Below are 17,818 nucleotides of genomic sequence, written 5' to 3'. Positions count from 1 at the left end.
CAAGGACAGCTTTGCTGTGTATGCACCACAGAATGCAACCTGTCTGGTCGTAGCACAACTTGCTTTGGGATCAGCTAGGCCCATGACCACTGAAAACCCACAGAGAGTTGTAGATGTAGCCCAGCCCATCGCATGGACCAGACGTCCCCACCTCTGCACTCTACCTACACCAAGCTGCCTGGGAAAAGCAGCCAACATAATCAAAGACTTGTCCCACCCCCGGTCATTCCTTCTTCCTGCTGCCATCTGGCAGAAGTTACAGAAGGTTGAACAGCGTCTTCCCCTCTGTTACCAGGCTTCTGAACAACCCTTCAAAACGCTAGGGTACTGTCCGATTCACCTCTCCCCCATTGTGGGCATTGGACTTTGTCTATATTCTGCACTCTGTATCTTCCCCTTTGCTCTACCTTTTGTACTTGTGTTTGACTTGATTGTATTTCTGTATATTTTTTATCTGATCTGATTGGAAAATATGTAAAACAAAGCTTTTCACTGTACCTCAGTACACATGGCAATAATAAACCTAAACCACTCTGTGTGTCCATCATTTGAGAATCAGCCATGACCTAATTTAGTTCACTTTAGACTTCAGAGGTACAGCATGGAAACAGGCCCTTCGGCCGACTGAGTCCGTGCTGGCCAGCGATCCCTGCACACTAACGTTATCCTACACACACTAGGGACAATTTTACATTTATACCAAGAAAATTAACCTACAACCCTGTAAGTTTTTGGATTGTGGAAGAAACCAGAGATTCCAAAGAAAACCCACGCAGGTCACGGGGAGCACGTACAAACTCAGTACGGACAGCATCCGTAGTCAGAATAGAACCCGGGTCTGTGGCGCTGTGAGGCAGAAACTCTACCGCTGCGCCACCGTGCCAACAAATGCAATAGTGGAACAGATTGCATGGTGTACTACGACCTCTGGGTTATTGAACAAATGTCCTTTCTTATCATGTCTCAATGTGAGGGTCATCGTTCTTATGCTCCACAATAAAGCCGGCATCTACACCAGGGATGATTCCGTTTTATGAGGCGAGTAGATTTCAGTCATAGAGTGATACAGTGTAGAAACAGGCCCCTCGGCCCAACGCCCACACCGGCCAACGTGTCCCAGCTACACCAGTCCCACCTGCCTGTGTTTGCTCCATATCCCTCCAAACCTGTCCTATCCATGTACCTGTCTATTTGCTTCTTAAACGTTGGGATAGTCCCTGCCTCAACTGTCAGCTTGTTCCATACACCCACCACCCTTTGTGTGAAAAAGTTACCCCTCAGATTCCTATTAATTTTTTTTCCCTTCACCTTAAACCTATGTCCTCTAGTCCTCGATTCCCCTAATCTGGGCAAGAGACTGTGCATCCACCCGATCTATTTCTCTCATGATTTTATACAACTCTATAAGATCATCCCTCATCCTCCTGCACTCCAAAGAATAGCGTCCCAGCCTACTCAACCTCTGCCTATAGCTCACATCCTCTAGTCCTGACAACATCCTCGTAAATCTTCTCTGTACCCTTTCCTGCTTGACAACATCTTTCCTATAACATGGTGCCCAGAACTGAACACGATACTCTAAATGCGGTCTCACCAACATCTTATCCAAGTTATTTTCCTTTTCTTACCTGCCCTCTTCCTCATGAGTCCTCGTGAGGCTTTGTACCACTTTTAACTTTTTTGCTTGCCGGCACTTGCGTTGCCAGCACCAAAGAGAGTCCGGCACAAACTCCCCATCTGAGGAGTTAGGAAGAAGACAATCCCGGGCAGGATGTCAGTCAGGAGTCAGGAGAACTGTGGATGCTGAAAAACCCCACAAATAAATAAAACATGTTAGTTAAAGGAACTGCAGATGCTGGTTTAGACCAACGATAGACACAAAATGCTGGAGTAACTCAGGCAGGTCAGGCAGCATCTCTGTAGAAAATGGATAGGTGATGTTTTGGGTCGGGACCTCTCTTCAGACTGAAGAAACCTCACTGTACTTGTGGATGTGACAATAAACCTGAACTTTGAACAGTGGCTCTATGCCAATGTCACTTCTTTCACTGGACAGTTCAAAGGAACATCGCAATCTATATACTAAAACTCTCGTTTGTTATCTTGTTTGTGACTGAACTTCAGCCAAAACGGTACACGATAGCGCGACAATTTTACGCCCACCTTACTCTCCATTGTCACTTTAGTGATAATGCAAGTAGTTTTATTGAAATTGGTGTTATATTTTTTAAGTTATTCACATTTTAAAGTTTAAAAGGAGGGGATGGGGAGGGGAGGAGGGAGGGAGGGAGGGGGGAGTGAGGGAGGGGGGAAGGGGGGAGAAGGGAGGAGAAGGGAGGAGGGAGGGAGGGGGGAAGAGGGGAGAGGATGGGGTGCTGCACCAATACAGGAGAGGTTTGGGCCCAACGGGTCCACTTGGTCTAGTGGGGATATAAAAGTGCTGTGGAAATATAAATTGCTTATTCCCCTTGTTTTGCAGAATGACTTTCAAGAGCCAATATAGGCTTGATGATGGCTGCAGAGCTGCAATGGACTGCTTTCCAGTGAGAAAGATCTTCAAGAGAGGATACCAAAGTAAGCACTCCCATTTTATAATTTCTTTCCAGGGCCACTGTGACTGTTACAAGTCCTGTTGGCTCATGTTCCATTCCTTGATTATACCCCTGCCCCCTCCACCTGCCTAATTTGAGGAAGGACCTCCTTGCTGTTGAGGCAGTGCAGCGTAGGTTCACTGGATTGATCCCTGGGATGGTGAGACTGTCAAACGAGGAAAGATTGAAAAAGACTAGGCTTGTATTCACTGTAGTTTAGAAGGATGAGAGGGGATCTTATAGAAACGTATAAAATTATAAAAGGACTGGACAAGCTAGATGCAGGAAAAATGTTCCCAATGTTGGGGGAGTCCAGAACCAGGGGCCACAGTCTAAGAATAAAGGGGAGGCCATTTAAAACTGAGGTGAGAAGGAACTTTTTCACCCAGAGAGTTGGGAATTTGTGGAATTCTCTGCCACAGAGGGCAATGGAGGCCATATCACTGGATGAATTTAAGAGAGAGTTAGATAGAGCTCTGGGGACTAGAGGAATCAAGGGATATGGGGAGAAGTTGGGCACAGGTTACTGATTGTGGATGATCAGCCATGATCACGGTGAATGGCGGTGCTGGCTCGAAGGGCCGAATGGCCTCCTCCTGCACCTATTTTCCATGTTTCTACATCCACCTCTAAATCAGAGTAACTTCCACCTGGAGCATCATTGTAAAGGCAACGTTCAGTCTTTTCCAGTAAACTCTTGTCTAATTGCCGTTACTCTACAGGGAGTGGGAGTGACAATAGACAATAGGTGCAGGAGGAGGCCATTCGGCCCTTCGAGCTAGCACCGCCATTCACCGTGATCATGGCTGATCATTCTCAATCAGTACCTTATTCCTGCCCTCTCCCCATACCCCCTGACTCTGCTATCTTTAAGAGCTCTATCTAGCTCTCTCTTGAATGCATCTTGAGTGATCTTAACGCAAGCCCCAACAGAGAGATCATCGAGTTGTTTTTCCAGTTCAATTAGTTGTTAATTGAAGTAGTTGTACAAACAAGGAGATGACCATACCAGACTGTACTTATTTTGCATACAAGTCGTAGCTGGCTGCTCTGTTCCCCCATCTGCTCACAGCTCTGTTCGCAGGTCTGTTAAGAACTATATACTCTCCCTCACTGTACCTAACTCCTCTCAGTCCCTGTATCCATATATATATACCACCTTATACATCAAACGTCCACCCCCAAGTGTATAAAATAATACGGCAAGATATATCTAAACAAAATAACATAACATGCTAACAGCAGCCAGTCCAAACACAAATGGCTCCAACAATCATGATTAGTTCATAAGTGATAGGAGCAGAATCTGGCCATTTGACCCATCGAGTCTACACCGCCATTCACTCATGGCTGATCTATCTCACCCTCTTAACCCCATTCTCCTGCTCCCCGTAATCCCTGACATCCGTACTAATCAAGAGTCCATCTATCTCTGCCTTAAAAATATCCATTGACGGCCTCCACATCCTTCTGTGGCAATGAATTCCACAGATTAATCTTGGGGGCACTGTTTCAACTCACCGCACTTGGTAACAATGAAAGATTCCCAGAATCCTAACTGTGTACACAGTCTCAGGAATCAGGAGTAAAACTCTCCCTCAAATGCATGTATATCCTTCATGGGTAAGGAGAACAAGAATGTATATAAATACTTCCTGAAGCCCTGGTTCAATAGGAACAAGCCTGTCATTGTCATAGAGTTAGTGTCACACAGTGTGGAAATTGGCCCAACTTGCCCACGCTGGCCAACATGTCCCAGCTACACCAGTCCCACCTGCCTGCGTTTGGCTTCTATCCTTCCAAAACCTGTCCTATCCATGTACCTGTCTAACTTTCTTAAAGGTGATAGTCCCTGCCTCAATGACCTCTTCTGGCAGCTCGTTCCATACACCCACAAACTTTTGTGTAGAAAAAGTGACCCCTCAGATTTCTATTAAATCCTATTAAATATACTGCAATTGTGCGGCACAGTGGCGCAGCGGTAGAGTTGCTGCCTTACAGCGAATGCAGCACCGGAGACTTAGGTTCGATCCTGACTACGGGCGCCGTCTGTACGGAGTTTGTACGTGGGTTTTCTCCGGGATCTTCGGTTTCTGCGTGGGTTTTCTCCGAGATCTTCGGTTTCCTCCCACACTCCAAAGACGTACAGGTATGTAGGTTAATTGACTGGGTAAATGTAAAAATTGTCCCTAGTGTGTGTAGGATAGTGTTAATGTGCGGGGATCGCTGGGCGGCGCAGACTCGGTGGGCCGAAGGGCCTGTTTCCACGCTGTATCTCTAAATCTAAAAAATCTAAATCTAAATCTAAAATTGGTTGCTATTCCTGTATTTTAACCCTGTCATTTATCTTGAAGGACACCCAAAGCTCCTCATAAAAATATCTATATTCCCAAACTTTCCATCAACTTAGATAACAATGCAGAAACAGCATCTCCACACAGCAGCGCATATTTATTCAGAGTAATTAAACTCAGTACCAAAACAAATCCAAATTGAGTCTGTACCCAAGTGCAGTGCAAGAATGCGTCCTCAGTCCCCTACTACGCTCCCTTTGCCCTCACGGCTGTACGGCTGTATCCTCCTCTCAAGTAGACTCGATGGGCCGAATTGTGAAAGTCGCCTAGACTTATCTATGAAATAATTCAAAGAACACAAGACTCAGTTAAAACTTTTAACTTTAACACCGGTGGGAGAAGACACAGAGACCTGAGTGCACTGCTGTTCACTCAGGCACCTGCTTCTGTCCTCTCGAAGAATACCCCGAATACAGGCAATGTTTATACAGCCCAAAGCAGCACTAAAAGCACATCCAGTAGTTTTCCACAGTTCAGTAATTTTCCACAGTTACATGACATAAGCCAGTCTTAACAATAACATAGTAGAGTTCCCATAGTATGGTTCCTTTAATTGTTAGGGAGTCAAACAGGAGTAAAGAGGAGTTGCATAGCTAAGATGATTAGAGAGGCACCATTGTGCGATAAGGAGGCACCATAGCATCTAGTTCAGAACATTGGAATGTCCAGTCCTCAACAAACCCTGAAAAACAACTTTTAAACCTTGGGAAGCAAGTTATTATCTGCAGATGTCTGGTACTGTGAAGGCCGACTTCCCACGGGAGTGTATGAAAATAACTGCAGATGCTGGTACAAATCGAAGGTATTTATTCACAAAATGCTGGAGTAACTCAGCGGGTCAGGCAGTTTCTCAGGAGAGAAGGAATGGGTGACGTTTCGGGTCGAGAACCTTCAGCCTTCCCACGGGAGTATATTCAGTATAATAGCACATTCAGCTTAAAATGTCTGCCATAGTTAGCACAAAATGGTTTCCAAAGAATTAACTCTTACAGAATGCCTAAGTCTACTTGTGAGCTTGTGAAATTGAACTCTAACTCCATCCACAGCAACGTTTCTCAACCGGAGTTCCCAGGAACCCTGGGGTTCTGTGGGGTCTAATGGCACCTATTGTCTATGTTTTCTTTGTTTTACCGTCTTTGGCTTGTGGGCTTGAGTCACATGGAGAAGATGGTTAGGCTGGGACTTTGTACTTTGGAGCATAGGAAAGTGGGGTGGTGTCCTTACTGTAGTGTAGAGAATTGAAGTGTATAAGATCATGAAGGGCATGGATAAAGTAAATGTTCTTTTTTTCCCCCAGGGTAGAGGATTCTAAAACTAGTGGGCACAGACACGAGATGAGGAGATGACCTCAGGCTTTGTCCAACCCCCCTCCTCTCTTCCAGCTCCCTCTGCACAATAAGTCCCAACCTGGAACGTCACCTATCCATGTTCTCCACCGATGCTGCCTGACCCGCTGAGTTACTCCAGCACTCTGTGAAACGTCACCTGTCCATGTTCTCCAGAGATGCTGCCTGACCCGCTGAGTTACTCCAGCACTTTGTGTGTTTTTAATTGTACTGCATCATCTGCAGTTCCTCGTCTCTCTATCTTGTTTGCGTGTGCTTTGTCAACAGGTGCTGGACACTGGGTGGAGGCTCTGTCAAGTCCCAAGCAGAACGATTTCCAGGCTGTCCTGGGCCCAAAGCTGCCTACCCAGAGGACAATTGCTGCCCCGAGCCCGACAGTCAAACCTACACAGGGTGCCAAACCTCCCAAGGAGAAAGTACTGGACGGAAATTACTTGGTGAGTAAATATATAATTCAAAGTCAAATATAATGCGCTCGTCTATATATGTATCTCCATGGGTCGTCACCTTGTCGTGGTGGAGAAGCTTGTGTGGTCCTGAGATCCTGAGAGCGATGCCGTCTGGAGCTACGCTCCTGGTAGGGTCACCCATGGCGGTAAGGTCGAGGGGGAGGTCCCTGACAAAGAGCAATCCAACCAAGACCTCAACGGTGGAACAGGCGGAGGATGATGGCTGACTTTAGTGGAGCGTCACAACGGCTGGGAAGGCGGATGGATGAAGGCTGCAGCAGAAAAGGGTCCCCGGTCGTCTTGGACTCCACGCCACTGGATCCTGACCCAGATCTGTCAAGGACCGTGTGGTGGCTGCGTGTGCACCAGTCTCCCCACGTCACGCACAGACGTCCGCCATAAGGAGAGGACAGTCATGCGGCCGCCATTGGTGGAGCACGTGGCCGCTGGCTGGGTGAGGTCACGTGGGGCGGTGGGAGTGAGGAAGTTGGCAGCTCTAGTCTCATTCCCAGCTGTGCACTGTCCCAGGAGGGATTCTAGTCTCCACCAACCTCTCTGTTGTTCTTCACAGATGTGCCGGCACTGTGTGGATGATCAGTCAGACCTCTGCGTTGTGAATATCAGCGACCAGGGGCTCAATGCCGTACGTATCTCAACATCACAGCAATGTGCTTACATTTCGGGGCTGGAATTATAGAATAATGCAGCATAAATGACGGCCGTTTAATCCATTGTACCTTCAGTTCAGTTCAATTTAATTTCGTTTAGATACAGCGCGGAAACAGGCCCTTCGCCCCCCGAGTCCGCGCCGACCAGCGATCTACCTTCACACGAGGGACAATTTACAATGATACTAAGCCAATTAACCTACAAACCTGCACGTTCACAAGTTATAGGAGTAGAATTAGGCCATTCGGGCCATCGAGTCTACTCCGTCATTTAATCGTGGCTGATCTCTGCCTCCTAATCCCATTTTCCTGCCTTCTCCCCAGAACCCTTGACTCCCGTTCTAATCAAGAATTTGTCTATCTCTGCCTTAAAAATACCTAATGACTTGGCCTCCACAGCCATCTGTGGCAATGAGTGGGGACGTCACCTTGTCCCGTATTTGAGAGTGAGATGGTTGGCAACCCCTACCTTACATTGACTTACATTACCCCTTACACTCCTGACGTGAAACATTCACCCTTCAGATCCCCTCTAAATCTCTTCCCTCTCACCTTAAAATTATGGCTCTGCCCTTTTGAAAAGTAGTACAGTGGAATCTTTATGCCCACCAAAGGCAGCAGATCTTGTTCAGATCTCATCCAAAAGATGACATGTCTGACTTTGCTGCATTTCTCCTGCACTGTTCAATCATATAACGAGCGTTTGTCGGCACTGGGCCTGTACTCGCTGGGGTTTAGAAGGATGAGATGGGGACCTCATTGAAACTTACAGAATAGTGAAAGGCTTAGATAGAGTGAATGTTGAGAGGATGTTTCCACTAGTGGGAGAGTCTAGGACCAGAGGGCACAGCCTCAGAATAAAAGGACGTAGCTTTAAAAAGATAAGAAGGAATTTCATTAGTCAGAGGGTGAATCTGTGGAATTCATTGCCACTGACGGCTGTGGAGACCTTCTTCTGATGAAGAAGGGTCTCGAACCGAAACATCACCCATTCCTTATTTCCAGAGACGCTGCCTGTCCCGCTGAGTTACTCCAGCATGTTGTGCCTATCTTCGGTTTAATCCAGCATCTGCAGTTACTTCTCACACATACATATCTGTAAGTTATTTTCTTGCTCTGACATCTGATAACTCTTGGCTCTTTCAGAACTTTGCAAAAGTTAAGGGTTTTAGATTAGGACGTTGTGGGATCTGAGCAGTGCTTTTTCTGTAGACAAATATTGTTCCTTGTTGTTGACGTCTACAACATATCGTCAACCTGTGAGCTACTTAGATTGTTTAATTTAATTAATGGATATATTTAAGGCGGAGATTGACATATTCCTGATCAGTGCGGGTGTCAGGGGTTACGGGGAGAAGGCAGGAAAATGGGGTTAGGAGGGAGAGATAGATCAGCCACGATTGAATGGCGGAGTAGACCTGATGGGCCGAATGGCCTAATTCTGCTCCTATAACTTATGAACGTTATGAATCCCCTGCCACACTTGCATTGTTATCATCATGTACATCATTGGTCTTTTATGCTAATGGATTTGATCATTAATAACTTCAGGCTGAACAAGGTCGTCATATTTACAGGAAAAAAATTATTTTTATAAAAGTTTCTTTTTTTTCCAATTTGTGTCCTTCAGGTTAATAAAGAAGATTTTCACATGTTTGATAATGTGGCGTTTATAAATGCAGCAGAAAACCAGTTATCCATCGGTAAGACTCAATTAGACATTTAAATATTCTTCCCAGCTCCGTGAATAAGGAGCAGGGGACAGAAAGCCCCGTGTAATGTGTCCATAATGCTTTGATTGTTGAGTTTAGTTTAGAGATACAGCAGGGAAACAGGCCCTTCGACCCACCGAGTCCACGTCGACCAGCGATCCCCGCGCATTAACATCATCCTACACACACTAGGGACAATTTACACTTACACCAAGCCAATTAACTTACCTACTAGTACGTCTTCGGAGTGTGGGAGGGAACTGAAGATCTCGGAGAAAATCCACGCGGGTCACGGGGAGAACGTACAAACTCCGTACAGACAGCGCCCGTGGTCAGGATCAAACCCGGGTCTCCGGCGCTGAGAGCGCTGTAAGGCAGCAACTCTACCGCTGCACCACCGTGCGATTGATTGATTGAAAGAAGCAGTGTGGAAACATGCCCTTTGCCCCACTGCATCCACGCTGACCATTGATCACTAGTTCTGTGTTGTCCCAGTTTCTCATCCATTCCCTACCCACGAGGGGCACATTAACCTACAACCCTGCACGACAATAGACAATAGGTGCAGGAGGAGGCCATTCGGCCCTTTGAGCCAGCACCGCCATTCAATGTGATCATGGCTGATCATTCTCAATCAGTACCCCGTTCCTGCCTTCTCCCCATACCTCCTGACTCCGCTATCCTTAAGACTCTATCTAGCTCTCTCTTGAATGCATTCAGAGAATTGGCCTCCACTGCCTTCTGAGGCAGAGAATTCCACAGATTTACAACTCTCTGACTGAAAAAGTTTTTCCTCATCTCCGTTCTAAATGGCCTACCCCTTATTCTTAAACTGTGGTCCCTGGTTCTGGACTCCCCCAACATTAGGAACATGTTTCCTGCCTCTAACTTGTCCAACCCCTTAATAATCTTATATGTTTCAATAAGATCCCCTCTCATCCTTCTAAATTCCAGTGTATACAAGCCTAGTCGCTCCAGTCTTTCAACATATGACAGTCCCGCCATTCCGGGAATTAACCTAGTAAACCTACGCTGCACGCCCTCAATAGCAAGAATATCCTTCCTCAAATTTGGAGACCAAAACTGCACATAGTACTCCAGGTGCAGTCTCACTAGGGCCCTATACAACTGCAGAAGGACCTCTTTGCTCCTATACTCAACTCCTCTTGTTATGAAGGCCAACATTCCATTGGCCTTTCTTCACTGCCTGCTGTACCTGCATGCTTCCTTTCAGTGACTGATGCACTAGGACATCCAGATCTCGTTGTACGACTTTGGAATGTGGGAGGAAACCGGAGCATTAAAAATATCCTTAAAAAGAAGATAGACACAAAAAGGCTGGAGTAACTCAGCGGGATGGGCAGCATCTCTGGAGAGAAGGAATGGGTGCTTATGTTTAATCTTTATGTAGTTTTGTATCTTGCTGCTTCTTTGGTATGACTGTATGGTAAATCAAATTTCTCTGTTACTGGGTAAACGTGACAATAAAGGACCATTGAACCATTGGGTGACGTTTCAGGTCGAGACCCTTCCTCAGACTAGTTAGGGATAAGTGAAAGGAGAGATATAGGCGATGATGTAGAGAGAGATAAATGAATTTCACTGTACCTTCATTGGTACATGTGACAATAAACTGACCTTGAAACCTTGCAGAACAATGAATGATAGATATGCAAAGAAGTAATGATGATAAAGGAAACAGGCCATTGTTGGCTGTTTGTTGGGTGAGAACGAGAAGCTGGTGCGACTTGGGTGGGGGAGGGTGGAGAGAGAGGGAATGCCGGGGCTACCTGAAGTGAGAGAAATCAATATTCATACCACTGGGCTGTAAGCTGCCCAAGCGAAATATGAGATGCTGTTCCTCCAATTTTGCGTTGAGCCTCACTCTGACAATGGAGGAGACCGAGGACAGAAAGGTCAGTGTGGGAATGGGAAGGAGAATTAAAGTGTTTGGCAACCGGGAGATCAGGTTGGTTTAGGCGGACTGGACTTACCCTTATCCGTGTGTTTGCATTGTGATCCTTTATATTGGACAACAGAACCATATTGTCTGTCTGCTTCTCGGCGATGTAACAATCGCACAGACAAGCATTGTGTGTGTGTGTGTGGGAGAGAGAGAGAGAGAGAGAGAGAGAGAGAGAGAGATAGAAACATAGAAAATAGGTGCAGGACTAGGCCATTTGGCCTTTCGAGCCAACACCGCCATTCAATATGATCATGGCTGATCATCCACAATCAGTAACCCGTTCCTGCTTTCTCCCCATATCCCTTGATTCCATTAGCCCCTAGAGCTAAATCTAACTCTCTCTTGAATACATCTAGTGAATTGGCCTCCACTGCCTTCTGTGGCAGAGAATTCCACAGATTCACAACTCTCTGGGTGAAAATGTTTTTCCTCATCTCAGTTCTAAAAGGGCTATCCCTTATTCTTAAACTGTGACCCCTGGTTCTGGACTCCCCCAACATTGGGAACATGTTTCCTGCATCTCGCCTGTCCAATCCCTTAAGAATTTTATATGTTTCTGAACTAATCATTCTAATAATATCTAATCATTTCCGTTTGTGTTGCTGTCAGAGCCGTTCCGTTTTTTCCCGGCTCTCCGGGAACTGGACCTCAGCTTGAATGGGATACGGAAGATGTTCATCACCTTTCGCGATTTTCCCAATTTGGAGGTAAATCATCCCACGTTAAAACACCTCTGCTCAGTCCGTCTTAACCAATCTGATCTCCCGGTGGCTCAGCACTTCAACTCCCCCTCCCATTCCCAATCTGACCTTTCTGTCCTGGGCCTCCTCCATTGTCAGAGTGAGGCCCAGCGCAAATTGGAGGAACAGCACCTCATATTTCGCTTGGGCAGCTTACACCCCAGCGGTATGAACATTGACTTCTCTAACTTCAGATAGTCCCTGCTTTCCTTCTCTATCCCCTCCCCCTTCCCAGTTCTCCCACTAGTCTTCCTGTCTCCGACTACATCCTATCTTTGTCCTGCCCTCTCCCCCGACATCAGTCCGAAGAAGGGTCTCGACCTGAAACGTCACCCATTCCTTCTCTCCCGAGATGCTGCCTGACCCGCTGAGTTACTCCAGCATTTTGTGTCTACCTCCAATTTAAACCAGCATCTGCAGTTTTTCTTCCTACACATCCCACGTAGACTGTTCCCCAGTGTCAGTGAAATAGCATCAAGACATCCCACTGACTCCACCTACATCTGCACCTCACGCTGCCTCAGCAAGGCCAGCAGCATCATCAAGGACCAGTCTCACCCCGGTCACTCCCTCTTCTCCCCTCTCCCATCAGCCAAGAGGTACAGAAGTGTGAAAACGCACACCTCCAGATTCAGGGACAGTTTCTTCCCGGATGTCATCAGGCAACTGAACCATCCTATCAACAATTAGAGAGCGGTCCTGACCTCCCAACTACCTCATCAGAGACCCTCGGACTATCTTTAATCGGAATTTACTGTACTTTACCTTGCACTAACCGTTATTCCCTTATCCTGTATCTGGACACTGTGGACGGCTCGATTGTCATCATGTATTGTCTTTTTGCTGACTGGATAGTACGCAACATAAAAAGCTTTTCACTGCACCTCGGTGCATGTGGCAATAATAATAATAATAATAATAATAATAATAATAATAATAATAATAATAAATAATAGTTTATTTTATTCTCAATAATACTCTGCCCGTTATTTGTTTTCTCACCACCACTCAGCCCCGATGTCTGTTATTCTCAGTATCAATATTGTTTGTTATTGCATGTAAGAAGGAACTGCAGATGCTGGTTATTACCGAAGATATAAACCAGCATCTGTGTCTACAAAAAGCTGGAGTAACTCAGTGGTCAGGCAGCATCTCTGGGTGATGGAATTAGAAGTAACACTAGCAAGTTTGCAGATGACACAAAGCTGGGTGGCAGTGTGAACTGCGAAGAGGATGTTAGGAGGTTGCGGGGTGACCTGGACAGGTTGAGTGAGTGGGCAGATGCGTGGCAGATGCAGTATAATGTAGATAAATGTGAGGTTATCCACTTTGGCGGCAAAAACAATGAGGCAGATTATTATCTCAATGGTGTCAGATTAGGTAAAGGGGAAGTGCAATGAGACCTGGGTGTCCTTGTACACCAGTCACTGAAAGTAAGCGTGCAGGTACAGCAGGCAGTGAAGAAAGCTAATGGCATGTTGGCCTTCATAACGAGAGCATTTGAGTGTGGGAGTAAAGGGGTCCTTCTGCAGTTGTACAGGGCCCTGGTGAGACCACATCTGGAGTGTTGTGTACAGTTTTGGTCTCCTAATTTGAGGAAGGGCATCCTTGCGATTGAGGCAGTGCAGCGTAGGTTCACCAGGTTAATCCCCGGGATGGCGGGACTGTCATATGAGGAAAGATTGGAAAGACTGGGCTTGTATTTACTGGAGTTTAGACGGATGAGAGGGGATCTTATAGAGGCGTATAAAATTATGAAAGGACTGGACATGCTAGATGCAGGAAAAATGTTCCCAATGTTGGGGGAGTCCAGAAACAGGGGCCACAGTCTTAGAATAAAGGGGAGGCCATTTAAAACTGAGGTGAGAAAGAACTTTTTCACCCAGAGAGTTGTGAATTTGTGGAATTCTCTGCCACAGAGGGCAGTGGAGGCCAATTCACTGGATGAATTTAAAAGAGAGTTAGATACAGCTCTAGGGGCTAGTGGAATCAAGGGATATGGGGAGAGGGCAGGCACGGGTTACTGATTGTGGATGATCAGCCATGATTACAATGAATGGCGGTGCAGGCTCGAAGGGCCAAATGGCCTCCTCCTGCACCTAATTTCTATGTTTCTATGTTTCTAAAAGGAATAGGTTATGTTTTGGGTCGAGACCCTTCATCAGACAGTCTGAAGAAGGATCTCGACTAGAAACGTAACCCATTCCTTTTCTCCCGCACTGTTGCTGGACCCGCTGAGTTACTCCAGCGTTTTGTGTCTGTCTTTGTTTGTTATCTCCCACTGTTGTCCTCAGTGTTATATATACTGGACTCTCCACGGCTCCACGTCGATGGTTTGTGTGTTCCAGGTACTGAATCTGTCCTACAACAGTGTGATCAAAGAGGATGTTCTGGCACTGGGCTTCCTCCCTAAGCTCAAAGTGCTGCACCTAACGGGCAACGGTCTGGACTCCCTTCCTCCAGACCTGGCAGCACCCTACAGCCCCATAGACAGGTAAGCTTCCAAAAGAGTCTCCGGGGAGGTGCCATAGAAGTAGGGTCACCAACTGTCCCGTATTAGCCGGGACATCCCGTATTTTGGGCTGAAATGATTTGGCCCGTACGGGACCGCCCTTGTCCCGTAATAGGCCTGGGGGGCGTTGTATGCCCGGACACTGTAGGCCCGGAGGCTGTAGGTCCGGACAGTGTAGGTCCAGACACTGTAGGCCCAGACACCGCTGTAGGCCCGGAGGCTGCTGTAGGCCCAGACAGTGTAGGCCCGGACAGTGTAGTTCCGGACACTGTAGGCCCGGACACCACTGTAGGCCCAGACACTGTATGCCCGGAGACTATAGGTCCAGGCAGTGTAGGTCCGGACACTGTAGGCCCAGACACCGCTGTAGGCCTGGACAGTGTAGGCCCGGACAGTGTAGGCCCGGACAGTGTAGGCCCGGACAGTGTAGGCCCAGACACCGCTGTAGGCCCGGGGGCCGCTGTAGGCCCGGACAGTGTAGGCCCGGACACCGCTGTAGGCCCGGACAGTGTAGGCTAACGGGCCTACAGCATCCAGGCCTACAGCATCTGAGCCTATAGTGCCCCGTGGGTCTAATAAGGGGGGGGGGGGGCGCTGTGGCCCCGGACACAGTAGGCCCGGACACTGTAGGCCCGGACACTGTAGGCCCGGACACTGTAGGCCCGGATACTGTATCTATTAAAAAACTCATAAGGGATAACTCCAGGGCCAAAGGGACACAAAGTGCTGGAGACATTCAGCAGGTCAGGCAGCAACTTTAGAGAACACGAGGAGGAATTTCTTTAGTCAGAGGGTGGTGAATCTGTGGAATTTGTGTCCTCAGACGACCATGGAGGCCAAGTCAATGGATATTTTAAAGGCAGAGATAGATAGATTCTTGATTAGTGCGGGTGTCAGAGGTTATGGGGAGAAGGCAGGAGAATGGGGTTTGGAGGGAGAGATAGATCAGCCATGATTGAATGGCGGTGTAGACCCGATGGGCCGAATGGCTTCATTCTGCTCCTATCAATTATGACCTTATGAACATAGACAGGTGACATCTTGGGTCGGGACCTTTGCACGCCCTCTAGACCAAGGCCGGTGAGAAAGGGCCGGTTTGTGCGCTGCATAATTCTTTGATATACCCACCTCACTAAGGATCCCTAAATCCCACGTGTGCACCCACACAGGATGGACCCACCGCTTCTCAGGTTCCCAGTCCTCGAGGTCCTGATGTTGGATGAGAACAGATTCTCCGACCCCTGTGTGTTTTCTAGCCTGGCCGGCCTGCACAGGTGAGGAATTAGATCAGCTCTTGCCCCTCTGTTTCACAGTGACCTGTTCCAGACATGCGAATGGATGGATGGGTCGGTCGACCGATTGATTAATGAACTAACTAACGAACAAACAAACAAACAAACAAACAAACAAACAAACAAACAAACAAACAAACAAACAAACAAACAAACAAACAAACAAACAAACAAACAAACTAACTAACTAATGAATGATTGACACAATCAATGGTCAATTAACTAACTGACTAACTAACTAACCAACTAACTAACTAACCAACTACCTAATGATGGACATAATCAATGGTCAATTAACCAACTAACTAACTAAGTGTAAGAAAATAACTGCAGATGCTGGTACAAATCGAAGGTATTTATTTCACAAAATGCTGGAGTAACTCAGCGGGTCAGGCAGCATCTCAGGAGAGAGGGAATGGATGACGTTTCGGGTCAAGACCCTTCTTCAGTCTGAAGAAGGGTCTTGGCACAGAAACGTCACCCAATCCCTCTCTCCTAGATGCTGCCTGACCCGCTGAGTTACTCCAGCATTTTGTGATACCTTTGATTTGTACCAGCATCTGCAGTTATTTTCCAACACAACTAACTAACTAACTAACTAACTGACTAACTAACTAAAGAGTGACACAACCAATGGTTGATTGCCTAACTAACTAACTAACTAACTAACTAACTAACTAACTAACTAAAGATTGACACAACCAATGGTTGATTGCTTAACAAACTAAATAACTAACTAACTAACTACAGATTGACACAACCAATGGTTGGTTGATTCATAGATTGATTGATACCTTATTGTTTAAAAAAAGTTTTGTTTTGTTTTGGCCACATAAAAGGTGCCGACACAGAGGGTGGTGGGTGTATGGAACAAGCTGTCAGAGGAGGTAGTTGAGGCTGGAACTATCCCATCGTTTAAGAAACAGTTAGACAGGTACATGGATAGGACAGGTTTGGAGGGATATGGACCAAGCGCAGGCATGTGGGACTAGTGTAGGTGGAACATGTTGGCCGGTGTGGGCGAGTTGGGCCGAAGGGCATGTTTCCACACTGTATCACTCTGTAACTCTATGACAAAATTACAAAGTTTTCCGCGCTAGGTCCCCCTCCCCCTCCTCACCCCCCCCACACCCTCACCCTCCCCCCCCTCCCCCTCCCCCCCCCTCCCCCTCCCCCTCCCCCTCCCCTTCCCTGTTGGTGATCCCCCAGGCTGGGTCATCTTTTGTTCCCGGTGGCCCGCCCTCCGGCACTGATCAGTGGTCTATGATGTGGGCTTCATTCAGTCATGCCACAGGTTCGCAAGTTCACAAGTTATAGAAGTAGAGTTAGACCATTTGGCCCATCGAGTCCACCCCGCCATTCTATCACGGCTGATCTCTGCCTCCAAATCCCACTGTTCTGGTTTCTCCCCATAACCCTTGACACCCGTTCAATGGTTATGCTGCAGGCTGGGCATTGAGTTTCTCCATCTCTGTCCTCGAACCGCCTCTCTCTTTCAAAGCACAAGGTGCTGGAGTAACTCGGCGTGTCAGGCAACATCTCTGGTGGGAATGGACAGGTGATGTTTCGGGTCGGGACAGAATGTCTCTCCAGAGATGCTGCCTGACCCGCTGATACTCCAGCACGTTGTGTTTTAAATGGAGATTCCAGCATCTGCAGTTCCTTGTGGCTCTACCTTCTCTCTCTCTTCCTGTCCCATCACATTATTCTGCTTTACTGACAAAGATCTCTCTCTCTCTCTTCTGTTTCTCATTTACCGGTGTCCACTTATGCCGAAGCCACAGGGCTGGATTCCATGCTAATGCTGACACTCCACCACAACTCCAAACAGGCTCTAAATTACATAGACTTGAGGGCAGTAATATTTACTTTGCGCTATTATTGGTTGGTTGGGTGTGGGGTGGGGGGGGGGGGTGTGTGTGTGTGTATGTATTGCAGATGCTGGTTTAAACTGAAGATAGACACAAAAAGCTGGAGTAACTCAGTGGGTCAAGACCCTTCTTTAGTCTGAAGAAGGGTCTCAACCTCAAACGTCACCCATTCCTACTCTCCAGAAACGCTGCCTGTCCCACTGACTTACTCCAGCATTTTGTGTCTACCTTCGATTTAAAACAGCATCTGCAGTTCTTTCCTACTTGTATATAAATGCATATATACACACACACACAAAACATTTTTACAACATATG

General features: G+C 47.0%; 2 protein-coding genes across 2 annotated transcripts in view; one reads left to right on the top strand and one right to left on the bottom strand.

The window, feature by feature from the left end:
* The window catches only part of LOC144595021 (E3 ubiquitin ligase Rnf121), a 239,684-nt gene that overhangs the window by 111,225 nt on the left and 110,641 nt on the right, over positions 1-17,818 (bottom strand). The gene's annotated exons all lie outside the window — the stretch shown is intronic.
* LOC144595410 (X-ray radiation resistance-associated protein 1-like) overlaps positions 1-17,818 on the top strand; it is a 28,661-nt gene that overhangs the window by 8,966 nt on the left and 1,877 nt on the right. Inside the window, exons 2-8 of the mRNA XM_078402912.1 lie at positions 2,480-2,574; positions 6,559-6,728; positions 7,312-7,383; positions 9,039-9,111; positions 11,696-11,793; positions 14,175-14,320; positions 15,508-15,612. Of these exons, the coding sequence (XP_078259038.1) occupies positions 2,481-2,574; positions 6,559-6,728; positions 7,312-7,383; positions 9,039-9,111; positions 11,696-11,793; positions 14,175-14,320; positions 15,508-15,612 (758 nt within the window). The 5' untranslated portion in view covers position 2,480. The remainder of the gene's footprint in view (positions 1-2,479; positions 2,575-6,558; positions 6,729-7,311; positions 7,384-9,038; positions 9,112-11,695; positions 11,794-14,174; positions 14,321-15,507; positions 15,613-17,818) is intronic.

This window comes from Rhinoraja longicauda, chromosome 7, assembly GCF_053455715.1.
Source record: "Rhinoraja longicauda isolate Sanriku21f chromosome 7, sRhiLon1.1, whole genome shotgun sequence".
In the NCBI taxonomy this organism is placed as follows: Eukaryota; Metazoa; Chordata; class Chondrichthyes; order Rajiformes; family Arhynchobatidae; genus Rhinoraja; species Rhinoraja longicauda.
Note: the sequence above shows the minus strand (reverse complement) of the source record. Positions and strands in the feature narration are given on the sequence as shown.